We start from the raw sequence: 20,478 nt of genomic DNA on the forward strand, positions 1-20,478 counted from the left end.
TTCAAGCATTCTATCTACACAGACGAAATACTGAAAACAATGAGAACAATAAAGCTACCATTCCATACAGTTGTTATAATTCACTTACACTCCTTATCTTTGAGTAAAGAGCCAGTCTAGTTTTTGTAATTCTGAAGAACAGGTTAAGAACATTCATTATTTTACTTTAGATAATATCTGAAAATAGAGAAAATGCTACCTATTAATTGTCTGAATTTTCAATATACGTTTATTGTGAATTTTTGAACTAAAGAAGTTCAGCGTTCATCCAGTGTTTTGGATAATTTCATTATCTTAATAGGAACTGACTCACAACTGGAAAAGGTTATTTACATGAGATTTTTTTTTAGAAATAAAATCTTTCTACTATTGTTTTATTTTAAAAGGCACTAATAGTCACTTGGCTCCCCCTCCATCCCTTTAAAAATAAAGTTCTTAGAGCATATTTTTTAAAAACCATCCAGAACTCTTAATTTCTAGTAAAAATCTCAAACTTGCCTTCTTTCTCTAGCTTCATTGCTACAAACTGTATAAAACTCTTCGTAAAACTACTGAAAGTTGTGTACAATAACTGAGTTCCTGTGTTCCAAGTTACACAATCAATCCATTTACACATTTCACTGTGGGCACGCACACCCATTTCAACTAAAGAATTTTCAGCATCAGCAACAACCGCCAGAGGTAGGAAAAGACTGTTCCTTTCAATGTGCTAGACAAGCAAAGTGGGTGCAGCCTACCAAACGTTTTCATTTTCTCCCAACACCATGCATGGAGAAAGTGATCACAGGAACTGCAGTCCTGTTAGACTTGGTCACTGACCTGAATTAAGAACTAAGCCATACAAAGCAAGAGTTAGAAAAGAAATTTAACTGCTATCTTGGCATTGCCTGCTCAGCTTTCTGAGAATTCTAGAAAGCACCAGGATTGTGGAAAATATTGCATCACAGCACCTGCCAGAAGAGGGGAAACACATCTGATAGATATGGAGAAGATACATTGACTCCAGAATAGAGAAGCTTATACTTCTGCTGATTTCTCAGATATTTGCATCTGAAACTTTAAAATGAATCTTATTGTAGATGGGAACTGCAGTTTTGGAGCTAGTGTCAAAACCACAAGCTTTACATTTGAGAGAAAGAACTTCAGATCTCTATGATGGCCTCCATCTCTTGTCTTTAGAAAACAGGTGCTAAAAACTCTCCTCCAGAAAAAGAGCAAATCTGTTTCCTTTTCGATCCAACCAAAAGTACGTCAAAAGGTAACAAGAAAGATGGGCAGGAGTCAACAGGGATGAAAACTAGGTACTTCCAACTGCTAAAATAGTGCCTGGCACACATTCATGAACAACTACAACTCTCATGCTCTAAAACTGGATAGCTGAACTCAGAAGGAAAAGATGGTGTGTCACTGAAAGATGGCCTCACATCTTTCAGCAAATCTTCAGAGACATCCATGGTTGGCTGGTTTGCTCAAACCTTAAAAGACTGACAACATAAAATGAACTTACAGGACTGAGCGTGATTAGACCATCTTTCCCAGTAGTGTGTCTCATCTTTTCTAGGGATCCTGACAACAATTTCTCATTATTCTCTCTGTTTATTTCTGAGACACCTATAAGTGCCTGGAAATAAGGGTGCCTGTATACAGGTCTGCCCTTGGAACAAACAGTGAAATTCCAAATAACTTTGGAAATCCATATAACTTTCAAGATGGGGGGCGGGGGGGGGGGGATAAAAAAAAAATTCAACCACATCTTGCAAATGTGAAGAACATTCAATGCCTCACCTGATTGGCCTTGTTCTTCTACACCGCTCCAGGCTGGAGCTCTCAAAAGAAATCCCTTGAAAAAGTACAAAGCATTGGGCTTTCTCGCACAACCAGAATGTCTTTAAGGGAGAATTTGGAAGCAAGGCAAAATTCTGTCACGGAAAAGATGAGTTTTTATCAAAAGAAAAGCAGTTTGTAATGGGCTACATTGAACTGTGGGCAGAATTTGCTGTGTAAAAAAGCCTGGCAGTTTAGTAGCCAAGAACAATATTTTTTTTACAATCACCTCCTACCCTGGAATTTCCTTTTGAGAAAAAGAATGGAACTTCCTATTCTCTTCATCAGCCTAATTAGAGGATTTGGAATAGTAAAGAAAGAGTAGAAAAAAATCTAAATCTGATTTATCTGATACTATTCAAATTGCATATGAAACCACAGCTTGCCAAAGCACGTGAATTACTCACAAAATAGAGCGATTCGCTGTTATTGTGCTAGGGTGCCAGAAGAGACTGCAGAACATGAAATAGTTTTGGAATCGATTCTATGAAAAAATGATGCAAATTACTTTGGGAACCTCCATGATCACCTTACTCCAAAAGCAGGTATAAATGACCATTCCAAGGGCAGGGGCTGTGGAAGCATTCTCTGTTCATGTCACCACTACATATGAAGAAGCATGAAAAGAAAAGAATAAAAGTTGTACTTCTCCTTCGTATCTAGGTGGGAGAAGCAAGAGAAGTGATTCTTGATTAGGAATTGACTGTAAAATAAGCATATTCTGGAAAGGAGAGTAAACAACAAGCCCAGGGAAAAAAGCTAGGTCTCTGTTGCTTTTCCATCCTATTGATGCCAACACATTTTGTCAAGGGCACCATAGCTGAGGCAAATAATTCTTTACTGCAGACTGAAAAAGACATGGATTGAGGGCTAAATACACCTTTGGGCAACTAATATCCTTCAGTGGGATTTTGACTTCTATCCCAAAGGTGGATGTCAGAATATCTCCCCTGATGACAAAGGATGAACTTCAAGGTTTTCTGTCTCAAATATTTTGAAGTTAAGAATTGCTGTCCTTTGCTCAGGTTACATAAATATCGAAAATAAGAGTGCTCTGAAGATATGGTTAACTTTTCTGAAGTACTGTAGTCCCCAGAAGGATCTCACAGAAAAGATCATGACCACATACCTTTGTTTCAAGACAACCATTAGCCTTCTTTTCATTGGCTTCTTGATTTGGTCCCAGTAATCATTGGCAAATCATTAACTAAATCAAACTAAAATAGAGTAATCTCCAAAGAACTGGTAGTTACAGACAAGATGAGAAAGTAATACTGAGCTATACAGATGCAATGAACCACAGCTGACTTGGCCAGAGTTTCATAAGGAAAAGGGCATGCGAAGTCCTCAACATTCCTATTCCACATATGTACAAAGTGTGTCAAAGAGGACCAATATGGGAATATAGCCTATATGCATACTCTACACTTTTCCAGTGTTAAAGATGGAAGGGGATTTGAACATAACAAACCCCAAAACCTTAATTGAGAACTAGCAAAGTAATGTGACAGCATACAAAATTTTAAGACAATGTGATTTCACTTTGATATTAATGAAATACCATCAGTTCACAAAATATAGCAGTCGTCATACCATGATCTTCATTGTAATTGCCATGCACCATATCCTCTGCTAAAGAAAAAAAAAAACACACAACAACAAAACAATATGAAAAGTCATGGAATTTTAAGACAACACACACACGCAAATAACAAGGTGTCGAGTTTATTCAGAACAAAAAGATATTCAAAACCATAATGTTTTTTACTGTATTGAAGTTAAGTATTCAACAAAGTGGAAGATTTCCAAAAGGTCCTGTGAAAAGAACTGAATCATTTGCTAGCATCACAAGATAAACATAAAAAAAGATAAAGCACTATCAGTAAGTTTTTCTTTACACAGTTCATAAATTCATCTACAGATTACCTACAATTCAGAATGGAAATACTCCTAAATCATTTCTATATATAGCAAACTTCTACAGTGGAATTTTGGAATCTGCTTGTTATGGCTTGCTTGCTTTGTTTAAATTATTTTTTTTCTGACACCACACTAACTTGAACATCTTTGGCAAAACTCAAATTATTTTTTTATCCACAGAAACAGTTCTATGCAATTTAAAATACAACATCCATTCTCCTGGAAATTTAGAAATTTAACCCTCAAAATATTATTCTGCCCATTTGGCTGACATTACATAGAAGTAGTATTCATGTAGGACTTTGAATTTTTCCAGAACATAAACAAATATACAGATGTAATAACAGTAAGACACTGATGCTATCTATGAGCTCAAAAGTTTGGGGGTTTTTTTTGTGTCTTGGTTTGGGGCCAAAATTCAATGCAACTTCAATAAATAGAAATAAGACTTTGGACTGTACTTGTATAATGTTCCATATAATATATAGCTAAAGATAGAAGATGCTATATTTAATAATATTAACTATTTTATATTCCAATCAAATTTTCATGCAACAGCTAAATAGCGCAAGAGAAGTTTAAAAAGTCACATACTTAGCTCAAGAATAACAGAACTAAACATACTGAGTTAATACTACAATATTTTATTTGAAAGTGACACCTGGATTGTAAAGCACATCCAGGAGGTACACTATAAGTTACACAACACAGTAAATCCATGCGTATTTGTATTTAGGCTTAAAATTAGGAATACAAGTAGTTCTTTGACAATCCATTAATTAGGCTGGAAGACTTCAACAGAACAAGGTTTGTAAGTATTTGTGGATTGGACTTGTGGAGTGTGGTGTTCACAAATGCAACGGTGACAAAGCTGCAAAAAATCAGGCTTATTTGAAACTAGCCAAAAACTCTCTGAAAATAAAACTGTGATGAAACAGTTAATGACATGTTACTTTGAAGCATGTTTACAAAAGTGTATGTGATCATATTATAACCTGAAGTCATGAAAATCTACAAACCTGGAGCTTCTGGATCACTCATTGTCTTTTCCACATCCATATCATACTCATATGAAACTGTAAATTAAATACAAAAATTTAAATATTTTTTAATTAGAAATATGAACTATTTTTAATACTTGATTATTTTAACTTGCACCCGTAACGTGGCTGTCAATAGTGAAATGTAGCTTAGTTGAACAGTGACTAATTAAAAACCTTACAGACACTTGCAATCTAATGGAAGCTGTTGGGCCATTCTCACTTCCAGTCCTCTGTTATACTCTCTGTATGAAAACTAGATCCATGAGAGCCATTAGTCTCCATCAATATTTAGTAGTTCTTCTAACATGAATAAAAAACGCAATCTTCCCCTATCCTCACAGTTCTAAAGTAGCTTCTTTACTAATGTGCAGCAGGACCACTGGTGATGATCTACAGAAGACAAGGTAAGAGCCAGAAATCAGACCTTAAGAAATATGTACATTCACTTCTGGCATAACAGATTTACAGCCACTTACTTTTTTTCATTGGCTAGCTAAGTATGTGGATTATTTTCCTCTGTGACTACAATTCTTTGCGACATTAACACATCTGAGAACACATGGTATGGAAGGTAAAGTAACATTCCTTTTACTTTGGAAGTATCACAGCTTGGATTCTACTGCTTTCCAGTTACCAATTTAATCTCCCACAAAGATAGGAATAAGCAGTTTCAGCTGTAGCAAACAATATTATTTTTCTGTCATATTTAGGACACAAGAATGTAAAGTCCAGAACTAACATTGAACCAAAGGTAAGAAGCCTAGTTCAAACAGAAATTTGACATCTAATGTAGATGGAAGAGGCTGCCTGTACTATAACAAGCATTGTTAGCATCCAGAAGAAAATTCTTATCAGATACCAGGGAAACTGTAATATCTACCTAATGTTTCTTCCTAACAGGAAAGATGAACAATGCCATTGTACATGATATCAAATACAATAAGAAGATGACTATAAGCTAATTGGATTAGTCGAGGCAAATGAAATTTTGCTTTAAAAAGCTTTAAAGATGAATTAGAGCGTGCAGAAAGACAGTGCAAGGATAGTTCAGAGTGAAGTCTTTGTGCTGACTCACTCCCTAATGGTATAATCAGCCATAAAGAAACAAAGTTCTGAAGGAAAGGTTACAATCTCGATGCTTCTGAAAGGTGACAGGTTCCATGTGAGAACACAAGTTTCTGCCTTATGCCAGGAATAATAGGCTAGAAGAACCTTAACATTGTAGACTGTAAGAAGACAGTAATATAAGCAATAAATCTCATTCTCACTTTCTTACGACTGTACAACCACACACCTCTTGCCTATCCAGAAACACACAGAAAAGTAAAAATAAAGGTTTTGCACCAATGAAAGCAACATTTCCATACCTGTCATCTGTTCCTTTTAAGAACAATTAGAATAGTCATCTCAGTCAAACATCCAATACAATCAAGAATTTTCAAAACTATACATTCCTAAACCAGTCTAACCTTTTCTATTTTCCTTTCTCATATAATTTGCTACATTTAGGCAGAAAATCAGTATTACCAATTTTGGAAAATAGAATTATACCTGCAGCTTCATATGGTTCAGGCTCCATTGCTCCAAGATCATCTGCCAAAAGATCAGCATCTGAGAAACAAACATGTATTTACAAATTTTAAAATGTTACAATCAATGCATGGTGCTGCAGACCCTATAACAGAATATTATGTATAAATAATCAAATTTCCAAGCAGAAATTCTAAGCAAATTTCTTCTAATGCCAGCAAGATACATATATAGATTGAAAGAATAAAATTCACTTTTATTCTTGTAATACTGATGTGTATACACACATAAACTCTGTACACATTTGCTCAGAAAAAGATGACTCTCCACAGAAATTCCTGTGCAAATACAAAGAAATTAAAACAAATTCACTTTGCCTTCTTAATAGTCATTTTAAAGATATAAAGTAACTGGAATTTGAATTTCTCCTCCATTCTCCTACTTTAACTTGCACTGTGGATGAGTAAGAGATACAGAAACAAGGAAGTATAATAGACCCAGACTAAAGAATTACTTCCATTGTGAAGAAAGAATCTCCGTGTAATTCCAGCAGTCAAAACTTTTAGATGACATCCATTACACAAGCTTTTCAAAAAGAGGCATATATAAAATTTTCAGTAGTGCAGATAAAAAGCATTCAGAAATATTTTCCCTGAGTTGGACTCAGATCATATGATTCTGCTTTAATATTTTGATTACAAATGACTTTTAACATCCTGTCAATGCCCCAAGTCAGCAGGATATGAGTATCTTCTTTGTATAATGTTAAGTAGGACTTGTAATATACCTCACGAGTAACCTTCTCTTGGAAAGCCACATTAGAAGGAAAATACAGTGAGAATAAGTCTGTCTACAAAAGGCTGTGTTAATAAACTCTTAAAATTTAGCTTAATATGCTACAAAGTCCAGAAGCAGACTCCATACAGTCCCTCTATTGGGGGGAGATATGTATACCTAGAACACAGATTTATTGCTTTGGTTGGAAGACAATATAGCAGTAATCAAACAATAATACATACTCACCTGGATTCCAAAACACACTGTATTAATATATCCCACTTTGATTTTAAAAATATTTATTTGATAAATAATACTTGTTGTGGTTGACATTTGCTAAGTTTCTACTGCAAGTAGAAATTGCGAGTCAAGTTTTTAATGAGACCTATTTCCATTTCTCTGTTCTTATTTTTGGCAAAAATTAATTTTAAGTATATTTAGTCATTTGGATACCTTTCTGAACTGAGTCTGGTGTCTCATATGCTTCTGGCATTTCGATCTCTAATTCTTTGAGTGAATCATCTGTTATAGGAGCTTCAAAAGTTTCTCCATGTATGTCTTCCTTCACTTGCCACTGGTCATTTATACTTCCATCTACATCTTCATGTCTCTCTCCTAATCAATAATACAGATTGTTAGATAATACAGATGCCTTGGTAAATTCTATTACCAGCAAATACTCAGTCTTCAGCACACCCTTTCATGTTGTTCAACTAGTCCCCAAAGGGGACAGGGATGGAGACAGATGACTTGTCTGCGCCTTCCAGAAGTATAAACCCGAAGTACCTACACCAATTTGCACTGCTTTCTTTGCCTGCAGTAAAAGCGATCTCTGTTTACCCATTCTTGCATCCTATGCAGTATTTTAAGGAAATTTTTGTCAACTGACCAATTTGAGCTACTGCTGCCAAACACCTCTGGGTAAGAGACCACAGTTTTAGGATCTGTTGACTGAACTTTCTGAATTTTCTTGAAAATTACAAATTAGCAGATTAAAATGTTTTCTGCAGGCCAAAGGACTTCAAGTGCATACTAAAATCAGACACATTCATCTAGCCTATGGCAGTATTTATAAATTCCTCTGTGATTTCTAAGTGTTAATGCATTACCAGGCTGGGAATGGAGAGCTTCATGAAGAACAGACTGAATTTCCTCTTCCAATTCTACATCAGCATTCTTGTGCTCTAGAATGATTATAAATTGCAGTGAGGTTAAGTGCAAAAGGCAAAGTCTAAACAGTAGCTCAAGTCTTGCAACTTTCAGTAGCCTCCATATGTTCTTATTCTATTCCATAAAAGTTCTGTAGAGATTGACTTAGTGAACCTTTGTAACTTATATAATTAGAAAAACAATTTCGTGTTGCTTACTCTCCAATACATAAAGTAATGTCAATAACATCAGATTCATTCTGAAGATCAACTGGAAGAATTTATCTACACTGCATTTCCTGCACATAAATTTTTCGCAGTGTCAGTAATATTAACTTCCCGTAACTATTCAAACCAAGAATTATCTTCTAAGTAATTATTTTACTAACACTTCCATCTATTACTTTCCTACAACTTAGACAGCAGCACTAGCATGTCATATTTGACAACTAAATATCACTTGCAGATGTAGGGTTTTGTTTGCTTTATAAACAGAGAAAACAGATACTAGCATTACGATATCAGGGTCTTCTTTTGGCAATTCACAGTAGAATAAATCACAAACTTATTTCAGGTACAAGTGGTTGTCATCTAACACACCCGCCCAGGGCATTACAGGAATTTGTATGAAGCGTCGCCTTCATAAAAATATCCTGAAATTAACATTGAGCAACCCAACAGCACAAAACCAAATCACAGCTGCATTTTTCAAATAAGAGATCAAAAATCATACCAGTTATGGGGGAGAGGAAAAAAAAAAAACAACCAACCCCAAAAAAACCTAACCAACATCTTAACTTGATTTATAAACTATAACTTAAGTAATGCACGTCTTTTAAAACAAATTCTATATTCCATTTTATTGACCATATGCTCCACATTTATGAGTTATTGTGTTAGCTTCACATCAAGTAGGATAAGCTTCAAGGAACAGGAAAAACTATGTACTCTCCGAATAGCACTAAAATGTAAATAGTGTATCTAAAATTTGATGCATAATTTTTTTTCTTTAATGCTTCTTAAATTTAGTAAGTTTTACTAATACTACATGGCTTTTAAATTATTTAAATTATTTTTTCAACAGTATAAGTTCTATTTATTTTATTTATACTATAGTATTGTTTTTAATGGAAAAGTGATTGTTTTATCTTGCAAAATTGGTCGTTAGGGTTTTTCTTTGGTCAGTTGGTTTTTGGTGTTTTGGGTTTTTTTTTGTTGGGTCTTTTTTTTTTTATATAAGGTGGAAAATCTGCTGTTATTCTGACTGCATATACTGTTGCATACATATCAAACCCACAACTGTACATCAGCAGAAAGTTACTGTGATGTGATACGGTTCCAATAGTATTCGTAAGAGCTGATGAGTGCCTTCAATACATTTAAGTTATAAAACTGTCATGGTCAGTTATTTGTATAGCTACCGACAGTGATTCCCATTAAATAAACCATAGCGGATAAGCAACATACAAATCCATGAAAGATTTACTTTCCTACCCAAAGTAATAACATAATGACTTTTCATACTAAGGAAACAATTATAATTCAAATTAAGCACCATGTCTTTTGTTTCACCTATGTTTTATGAAAGGCCTTACCTGATTCAACATAGGACTTCTCAGCAGGCTGGATGGTCTCAGATTCTGGTGATGCTGGCTGTGCTGGGACAGATCTTTCTTTAAGGCCTGCATTTTTCAGTTATAAAGTTAACTTTATGCTCTTTTTGATCTGATTTATCTATAAACTAAGAAAGTTGTTTCAATTATATTAACTGATATTAAACTCTCAAAAATGTATTGAAAAAACTAATGAGAATTACAGGGCTGTTCTGATATACAGTGATATATACAAAGACTAAAGTGTATTCAGATAGCAAACAAATACATTTTGAAGACAAACATACAATGAGGGGGGAAAAGGGACAGAAATTTAAGCACTTGCCTTTATTCAAAAGTAACTGAAAAAAATAACTATACTATTCTCAACATCTATTCAGTATCCAGAAACAAAACAGGCAGCAGGCTTTTTTTCCACTGTTTTCTCTTTGGGCAAAAAACGTTTCATATAATTGATTTTATAGGTTTTATGAAGAACTAATTTGAAATTTATACAACGCTGCACAGAATCAGAAGAGGCATTTTAAATTCCTATGTTAAATCTTAGAAGATCTGATGAAGAGAACTGTAGTTTCTTCAAAATAACATAATCTCAGCCTCCAGGTTTTTTTGACAATGACATTACTACAGGAAATCTATGACTGATGGAATGTCACCGCTCAGATGCTTACTGTCTCTACCACAGAGTCTTTCTCAATCAAAACACAATGAAAAGAAAGCAACCAGTAACAGCAATGTTCAATGCCACGATACAAGATCAAGACAATTCATAGCATTGAAAGATTATGCCACTTCTTAAGACACCAAATCCTCAAGAAAGAATGTATTGATATTAGCCTAATCCTCCTCTCGACCTTTAGGAAGGATTCAACCAAGACTGAAACAAGAAAGGTTCAGACTGGGCATAAGAAAAAACTTACACCCACACACGCATACCCGCACATGCTGCCCACCATGACAGCAGTCAGATCAGTGGAAAGCATTGCACAGAGAGGTTGTGCATCCCTGCCCTTGGAGGTTTTAAAGACCACACTGGGTAACAGCCAGCATATAACCTGGTCATACCTCTGAGATGATTCTGTTTTGAGAAGGATGTTAGAATAAGGATCTTCTTAAGTCCCTTCCAAATGAAATTCTATACTCCTACACCATTTTTTCCTAGGTTCATATTTAAGTGTAAGTTCCAAGGTCAATTAAGATAAACCTACCTTCTTAAACACACACATATACACTGCCCAAGACAAACTAGTTTCCCAAAAGCTCTATGCACAGAAATTCATCAACACTCCTGCACTGCTAACAATCTTGTAAAAATAACTGTAAGTGTATTGTATTTCCAGTTGTTAAAATTCATGAAAAAAAATTATCATGTTTCTACTGAGTCAATGCAAATAGGACTAGTATTACCTCAAAACAACTTTGTGTAAACTACAGTGTTTATAAAAATGTATTTAACTCATTGTCTTATGTATGTAACGGGAACTACTTCTACTTGGAATTAATTCTACTTACACCTTTTAATATCTGTTATATTACATGAAGACAAGTATCTAGGCTGTATCTGAAAGTATATGATTACCGAGTCCAGTACTATCCAGTCAAGATCAGAAGCTAGAAAAAAAAGCCAGATTTACTTTTTTGCTAATTTTCTTGTGTCATTAATAAAACACCATAAATATTAAAAAATATTATTAAGACTTAGATTCATCTTTTGCTGCAGTAGTATTAATGGCTACAAGAGTAAGAAGTTACTTCCTTCTACAATCATCTTTAACTACATATGGAGACAAAACCTGTTACTTAAATTAGCCACTGTCTCACACTTCAGAATCTGGAAGTGTGGAAACAGCTACCCTGTTTTCACAAATACAGTTCATCTCCTTTACATATACGCCTCTTTAAATAAGCCCTCATATCCTCCAATAGCCCACATTTCCAATTCCAGATAACGATTTGTTCTGCTTCGTGAACAATTAAAAGGATTCAAAGTATTTCAAAAGATAGTAAATATTTCACAGACAACAAGCACTTACGCTGTGTAAAAGGAAAGAAGGGACAGCAAGAGTATTTCTTTCTTTTGCTTGCACATTTCTCAACTTAGCTCTCAAGCTTTTTATACACTTCTGTGTTTATCACTGATTCCTATTCTATCCTGTTGAGTACGTAATGTCAAGTCATTTCCTTTTTGCAGAACACTGTTTTCTCTCATCATTAAAATAAAGTTGCACTCAGCTTTTGTCTGTGTGGTGCATTTTTTTAAGCTTCTGTGGTAATCTACCACATTAAGGTGAATGACATTAATATTTCATAAAGACATACACCAGTACAACAGGTCTCTGGAACAAAAATCTTATTTTATTGTGTGGCTATCTATATAGATTGGATTGCTGCTCAAATAAAATGTTCTTTGGAAAAAAAAAAACCCAAGAAAAAACCCCACACTTTTTTAGAACCAGATAAACTTTGAGTCATAGATACAACAATATGTTAATGAGAAAGGCAACTCATTCCAAATTTTACTCCAAGAGAGTTACAACTTCTGCCACATTACGAGAGAAAATATAAAGCGATGTGCACTATACCACTGTGCCACCATTCTTGAGAAGCGTGATTTGAGTGCTCCTCTGTCAAATATGTATCTTAACACTTAGCAGAGCAGAGATCAATAAACACGTCTATCGTTACCAAAACCTAAGAGAATGCTCATTATGCAAGCGCCTTTATTAGATCCTCATTCTGTCAAGTTTTTTGATAAGTACTATGATGTTCATAACACACAAATCTTTTCCCTCCCTCTTCATACACATGAATATTTAGAAAATAGCTCAGTATATGATCTCTATTAATTGTTACAGCTAGAATCTTAAGCTACTGTATTCTTTTCTACAGCTTTCATTTGAACTATTTTTCATAAGTTCCCTCTATAAAATAAGAAAATCAGATTTTTACCTTACCCTATTACCACATCTTATACCTTTAGGGATCAAAGCATCTTACAGAGCCATGTATGTGCTCTATTGAAAGTCTGAGATATGCATATTGCCAAGCCACTGTTACAGCAAATCCACAAACAGAATCAACCTTCAGGACTTTTAATCTTACACCACTACCCATGTGAATATACCCATGCTGAATTTTACTCTTGAGATTTGTTTTCTTTACAATAATACTGCAGTATAACAATAATAAATCTTCAACTTTCATTACATATTTTCCAAATATTCTGCAATTTTGTTGTGCAATTACTATTTCAATATACTACATGATATTACTCATCTAATAAAATTATAAAAATATTCCTTTCCCATATAAACTTGAAAGCAAGTACAGATTCAACAACATACTAAAATACCTCTGCAGATATGTTTTGCAACTGTTTATTCTAATGAGACTCCTGTATAAATCATCCCTTGGTGCTAAAAATACAGAAGCTGTAAAAGCAAAGTCACACAGGAGCTTGCATACAAGAAGTATCATGTACTTGAAAAGTGTTGTTTGAAGAAAATGATAGTTGCAAAAATACATAAGCTGTTCTCTAATCAAGTTCAACCAGAATACAGTAGTAGTAGCATATCACTTCTTAAAATGTCATTGGAATCCCACAATACCCATCAATAGTGAAATAGGTGGCCTAATTTTCAGAAGTATTCATCACCAGAAGCTTAGAAAACTTGGAAAAAAATCAGGACATAGTTAACTGAAAAGTGACAATGAATCAAGTTTCCAGACCTAAAGATAGCAAAAAAAAAAACCCCCAACAACAACAACCAAAAAAAAAAAAAGCACCAAAAAACAAAGGAAGAAAAGCAAAACATATTGTCACAGGATCAATAAACAAAACTGTTGCAACATTTTGGCTGAGTATACATTGAGGTCTTATAAACAAACACAACACCGAAATTGGTTTGAGTATTTGCATATAAAAATATTTTTCTCAGTCTGCTTAAGGAAAAAAAAGTTTAGCAGGGAATAATTTAAATTTATTGGCTAAGTTCCTATGACAAAACATTCCATTAATGCTCCTCTAAGTTGTTTCTTGTGAAACAGAAATATTTTCTTATTAGTTTCCACTAGATGTGTCAAGATAATCCTCCTAATAGTGCTTTTAGATTTGCATTTGAAATACAGCATTATACTTTCATCCCCACATCAAGAAAATAACACTTTAATACAATGAAACGGGGGAGGGGCGGGGGGGAGTAACCCAAACAGATTTGAAGTATTCTTGAAGTAATTAGCATCAATTAGACATTTCTATTTTCAATACACACTGTTAGCCAGGCATATTAACATATGTACATATATGAGTTTCACAGCAGACATTTTTGCTTTGTGTTTACAATGCCAGTATACACTAACAGTTTTCAAAAAAATATTATATATAGCCTTAGTTCACACATTTCAGAAAACATCTTCTCAATTGCCATATTTACCACATTCATATAAATATGCTGAATTTCTCATTCTTGAGGTATGTTCCTCATTAGCAGAACCAGAAATCTGTTTATTTCTTTTCTTTCTTGTCTTCCTTAGATGGGTTTTTAACTACCTTTTTTGTTTCTTTGTCTTTTCCCACCTGAATAGTACCATCCTTTTCACTGGCTGATTTTTTTGTAGTCTCCTTCGATTTTACATTTTTGTCTGGGCCTTTTTCCTTTCCTCTGTCTCTTTTAGCCTTGTCAGAATCTTTCTTTAATTTATTCATATCGACAGCTTTCTTGTCCTTTCGATCAGTAGCATCTTTTCCTTTCCTGGCTTTCTTTTTTTCTTCCTCATCTTTGATTTCCTCCTTCTTGGATTCCTGCTTCTCCCTTAATTTCTTGAGCGGTTCTTTAATAGCTTCTTTTACTTTTTAGTTTTTCATTTAAAAAAGAGGAAATGTTCAATAAGAGAACCATTCTTAGACCAGAAAACATCTTATGAACAACTTGCCTAACAGCTTTGATCAAATTCTTACTTAATGTTTGTTAGATGCCAATTTAAACTTGTATAATTAACTACTGAAGCTTTAAGCAATTTAAACAAATTAGTTTTGACTTTTAGCAATTTCTCACACCATGCAGCCAGCCAATAACCTTAGTTTACTGCAACTGCATCCAAATAAAGCATTAATCTAGTGAAAACCACGCCTCTGTTATCTTACTGTTAAGTAATTTCTGCAGAATGCTAAAACCAGTTTTGTCTGTGAGCCTGAAAATCACAACAAATTCTGAATCTTTGACAACTGTAGGATCTAGAAATGTCAAGCGCATCACCAAAATAATTTCTTCCTCTCTTCTCAATTTTCTTAAATCTACAAATGAAAGTGTTGTAACACCACAAATCAAATGTATACTGCAACATTTTACTGACATTGTTCCCTTAGTTTAAGACAAGTCTGAAAAATGTATCTGAAGTATGTATTTTACAAAAATAAGTACACAATAGTTAAGAAACAGCAATATCCTACTGAATTAAATCAACTCCAAAAAAGTTAACTTGGTTTGACTGTATTCATTGAAACCAAAGTAACAATTGTAAATTAATTCTTGCATCTTGCTTTTCTATATGTAGTATTTATTAGTGATACTTTTTTGTTTGCTTTACTTTTGGAGTTGTATCTTTTGTGCTTATTTTCTTTATTTCAATTGGCTGTGACATTATGCCTAGATAATGTATCAGAGCAGCCAAAACAGCATACTTGAAATGTAAGTGTTCAGTATTTACTTCCACTGCACCCACAGTTTTTTGTTCTTTTTTTTTTTTAAATAAAATTGTCAGTACTAGCAGCATTCTACAGAATAAGGAATTTTTAGCTCAATAAAATTTAGAAATTTTTCCATTAAATCTCCGCATGCCATATTTGTGTTTAGTTTTAAAATTAATACTCCCACATTACTAAAAAAAGCCATAAAGATTTTATATATAAAATACAACAGCTGTATTTTTACTCAGACTTCTGAGAGCAACTGCAGTCTGTTGAGGTAAAAAGCAGGGCAAGTAACAACATTCCTCCTACGACACCTGCCTCTAACCGCTGTGAAACATTTCTGTTGAGTGAACAATTCAATCACACAGCTCAGTCTAAAATGAATAACATCATGCTTCCTTCCAACTGCTTTTTGGTATAAAGCATTTGAAATATATAATTTCTCCACTCTCATATCAAACATTAAAAAATAATCCAAAACTCAGGAATGAATTGTTAAATTACATCTATTACATTCTTGGAAACACGCAACTTGCAACCAAGTCATACCAAGTACAATGTGGAACAAATGCTAAAAATCTCAACACGCATGCAAGATGCTAAGAAAAGTCACATTCATATAAGCATGAGAGCCTCCCTTAGCAAATACACTGCTTTCCCAATGAGATTTTGTATTATGAACAGTGTGCATTTTTCACATACCACTAGAAAAAACACACTGAAGTGTAACTGTCTTTAATGCAACAAAGAGACTGTTCTTTAAATAGCACCATCATGTGTGGAGGCAACTGAGCACATCTAGAAAGTTAATCACCTGAAGTACTTTGGTGTTTTGTTGAGGCTAATTAGTCTTTTTAGTCTCTCTATTGCACTGAACACATTTAGACCATTATGTCCTGCCCGTACAACAATGTAACTACAAATAAATATATGGCATAAATTGGTTGCAAGCTTTTGGAAAACTTGTCAGTATCATCACTGCCATCAATCTTGCAAATAATATTAAAGGGGAAATTACTGAACTTTACCTAAATTTCTCCTCCCGTAAGAAATAGATGAAACCATTTAAGTACAGGCTTAAGCAGAAACTGAGGTGCTCAAGTTCAATTACAATATAATAATAATAGTATCATGAATTCATGGAAGATAACTAAAGGAGGATTTCACACAGAAAGAAATCTGCATGTACACCAGGACATTTTTTTAAAACATGCAGAATATAAAGTTATTATAAACTATGTATAATCCAAACACCACAACTGTTGTAAAAAAATCTGCACCAAAAAATATAATCTCTAGTTAGGAAAGCACTCACATTGCCACTAAATTACAATCAGTAGTAAGAAAAAAAAAAAAAAACCTTACTGAAAAATAGGGAAGATATTTTGCTGCACCATTAGACAACATTTAGCCAACACAGCTAGCATTAGTAAACATTATTATAACCTGCAATTTGTATTGGCAATGCACATGCATTTCAGGCATCATTATCTGCATACAGTTCCACAAGAAAAAAAAAATTAAAAATACCTTTGACTTTAGTTTTTTTCTTGGCTACCCCTCCTGGCTCCTCACCTGATTTGTTGCAAAATGGAAATAGGTTATGAACATATCTGTGATGTTCAAAATCATGACATAAATTTTTCCAATCTGCCATGCTATGTAAAAAATTATCTTTCCATAGCACACTGCAACGCTATAGAGATACCAAATGTTAACTCATTAAGAATGAAGCATCTTCAGTAGCAAGGCCACCATAAATACCAAGATGAAAGACTAATTAATCCAAGAAAGGTATCACATTACCAGATGCACACTACTTGAGGTGCTTCTTATTTCTTAGAGCTAACTCAATTCTCTCCAGACAACGTGATACCATGTAATTATGACCAATATCCCAGCTGATTTCTCTGGTAGGTATTCTGTCAGTTCTCTAGTTCTCTCCCAAACCCACTAACTTATGTTTCTAGACACTTTTATAAATATTTAATATACATATTAACTCAAAAGATATTCAAGCACATATGTACTGTAGATTATATAAATTGAGTATTTTCTTACAATGAATTACAATCTGTGTTTCTTTATCCAATGAAAAATACGTATTTTGTCGAAGGTATTGCTCTAATTCTAAAAAGAAGCTGCTATTTTATTTCTGTTAAAATACTTACTGCTTTACTCAAGACTATTTAAGACTGTTAAGACTTTTATTCAAAAAACATAAACCTTACTCTCTAAAGTCAGGTGCTACCCTCTTTCCCCATTGTAGCTAACAGAAACTGAGGTCATCCAGCATCTTGATTGTACTTTATAGCTAGTTCTACAAAAGGCATGAAGGCAAAAGCCTTCCCCAAAATACAAATAATAATTAATCTCATCTTTTTAATACCATAAAAAGACATTGGATTATCACCATCACGCTGATATGGATTAAGATCTAAATCTCACAAACATAACTACCTTAATCACAAAAACTCAAGTGCATTGCTACCCAAAAAACCAACTAGAAAATGAATAAAAAGTTATGGTAAATACATTTTTTAAACTAAAAGAGATATTTCCATGTCTCAGCATCAGGCTTCTCATTGAGACACATGAAGCACCTACATTGGACATTTGAACCTCAAGCTTAGGTTTCCAGAAAACAACTAATAAATACCCAAACTGTGTCAATATACTTCAACATTTATTCTTTAAAAAGCAAAACAAACAACCCCCCATAATTCTACACTAAAAGAAAAATCATAAATTTGCAATGAACGCAATGCCTATATTCTTTAATCAGCTTGCATCTATTTTATATCTTACACTTTTTCAAAGCATCAAGCATTGACATGGCCAAAATTTCTTTAATATGTGTTAACCAGGTAAAATTACAATTTTTAGACCAATTCCCTTACAAAATCATGAATGCCTTTTTAAGTTCTTTCCTTAGAGATTACCATCATGGATGAAATCCAGACTACTAACTTGACTAAACTCATTATGCAATCTTATTACTTCTAGGCAGTATATGGAAAAATAAGTAAACAATTTGTTCATATAAAAGGAAGAACAGACTCCACCTTTGTTATACTACAGGATCAATGAAAATATAAAACGTACTCAAAGTTCCATAAAGCCATATCTAAGTTTCCAGCTCCTCCCTCTTTTCATGGTAAATTTAAACATTACTGGGTATTTTGAGATGCACTCTTAAAAGCATGTCTTGACAGGGAAAAGAGGCAATTTTACAGAGGCTTGTAAACACAAAAATTATCACAGATATTTGGGTTTCTTTTAAAATAAAAGTACATGCACTATGTTGAAAGAATACAAGATACCTTGTTCACTGATTATTGACACTTAAATACTCAGGCAAGCAGTAATTTATTTCAATCTGCTTTTATACAATGAATAATGTTAAGATACTCAGCAAATTATCAATGCATGACATAATTCCATAAATTCTGCATACATTTAACAGACTGTGAATATACCTTTTACAGGAAACTTATATAGAATATTGTATTTCAAAATCTTAATATCATGTAAGAATCACAAGACAGAAATCCCACTGCATCTTACTTCCACCTGGACTGGGTCCTTAAGAAGGCTGGAGCACAGGGAAGTCTCATTTGTGAACCCCAAATAGCCTGAAGCAAGACATGGGTGCAAAACACTTCACTTTTCCAAGATGCCAATGTCCTGGAGCATGTGATAATACCTGGTATCTAAGTAAACTCAACAGCAAAGACATAGGCTCCTACAGCATTGGGGCACACAAACCAATGTCTGGAATTTTATGAATCATGTAACTAAACTTGGGGACCCTTATTCTAAGTTCCAATTCAAGTGTCTTCACACTTTTTTTTTTTTTTTTTAGCTAATTTTAAAATTCCTTCTTTTTTCCACTCAGTCTTACATTACAGCTATCCAATGTTGGCAATACAAAAAGCAATACAGAATTTATAATCACACACGTAGTTATAGCAGAATGTCAGAAATGGCTACTATTGGAGTCAGTGAATTCAAAGGTAGACTTCAAACTTAGCATAGCTGGATAGGTTTCCAGCATTTTCCAAAGAACTGCTTTAAACAGTCATACTTAAAATTAAATATTCATGTCAAAGTGGTCATTTTTACACAATGCTTAATGGTAGATAACTTACTTAACCAATTCTGTGAAACTTAGATTATTACAAAATATTCTAACTCCACAACAAAAACCAGTTTTGTCTATTTTTCCCCATAAAAATCTTCAAGACCAAGCTCCACAAAAAGAGTCCCCAAGTGAGAGCACAGGTTTAGAATTTCAGCATCAAAAGAAAAATATATGAATACCATTTCAGAAAGATAAACGCTGCAAAACTGAAATAGTATATAACACAAAGCACTCAGTCTTTTTGAGCAGTTTCACAGATGTTGACAGATAACATTCTCACATTTAATGATATATTAAGAAACTTAATGTTTATTCTTGCATATGCAACTTTTATATTATTCATTTAATAATAATGGAAACTTTTATAGCTTTTCTAAACAAAATGTTTTGCCACATGAAAAAAAAACCTATAAATCAATTTCAGCACATCTATCTGCATAAATCCTTTTAACCTGAAGCATCATTAACAAATGTAAGACAATTAAGGTGGCTTAGCCACTTACACGTGAAAAAGGAAGAGGCTACTTCACATTTACCATACAAAGCATATGGTCAAGGCTAGCACTAAGTAGTTGACAGACAGAACTTGCTACCCTTCTGTAATTTGTGCAAAGCTTGGATAACAGAACAGGAAGTATCAAGCTTTAAACATTAGAGCTTGTGTTCAGACTCGCCTTAATTCATGAGATCCCATCAAAAAGTCCTTCGTCAGACAGAAAATTAGCAAAAGATGTTAAAATTGCAGAACTAAAAAAAGAAATACAAATGTGTAAGCCAAAACCATTATTAG

General features: G+C 33.8%; 1 protein-coding gene across 16 annotated transcripts in view; it reads right to left on the reverse strand.

The window, feature by feature from the left end:
* The window catches only part of ASPH (aspartate beta-hydroxylase), a 123,709-nt gene that overhangs the window by 74,276 nt on the left and 28,955 nt on the right, over positions 1-20,478 (reverse strand). For 8 of the 16 annotated variants that reach the window (XM_040588679.1, XM_040588678.1, XM_040588676.1 and 5 more), the window contains 6 exons: positions 9,838-9,924; positions 8,204-8,278; positions 7,548-7,709; positions 6,339-6,398; positions 4,764-4,820; positions 3,418-3,456 (listed from right to left, as the gene is read on the reverse strand). In XM_040588679.1, coding sequence (XP_040444613.1) covers positions 3,418-3,456; positions 4,764-4,820; positions 6,339-6,398; positions 7,548-7,709; positions 8,204-8,278; positions 9,838-9,924 — 480 coding nt within the window. The other 8 variants (XM_040588689.1, XM_040588692.1, XM_040588677.1 and 5 more) reach the window with 7 other exon arrangements.

The sequence above is a fragment of the Falco naumanni genome, chromosome 3 (assembly GCF_017639655.2).
Source record: "Falco naumanni isolate bFalNau1 chromosome 3, bFalNau1.pat, whole genome shotgun sequence".
Lineage (NCBI taxonomy): Eukaryota > Metazoa > Chordata > Aves > Falconiformes > Falconidae > Falco > Falco naumanni.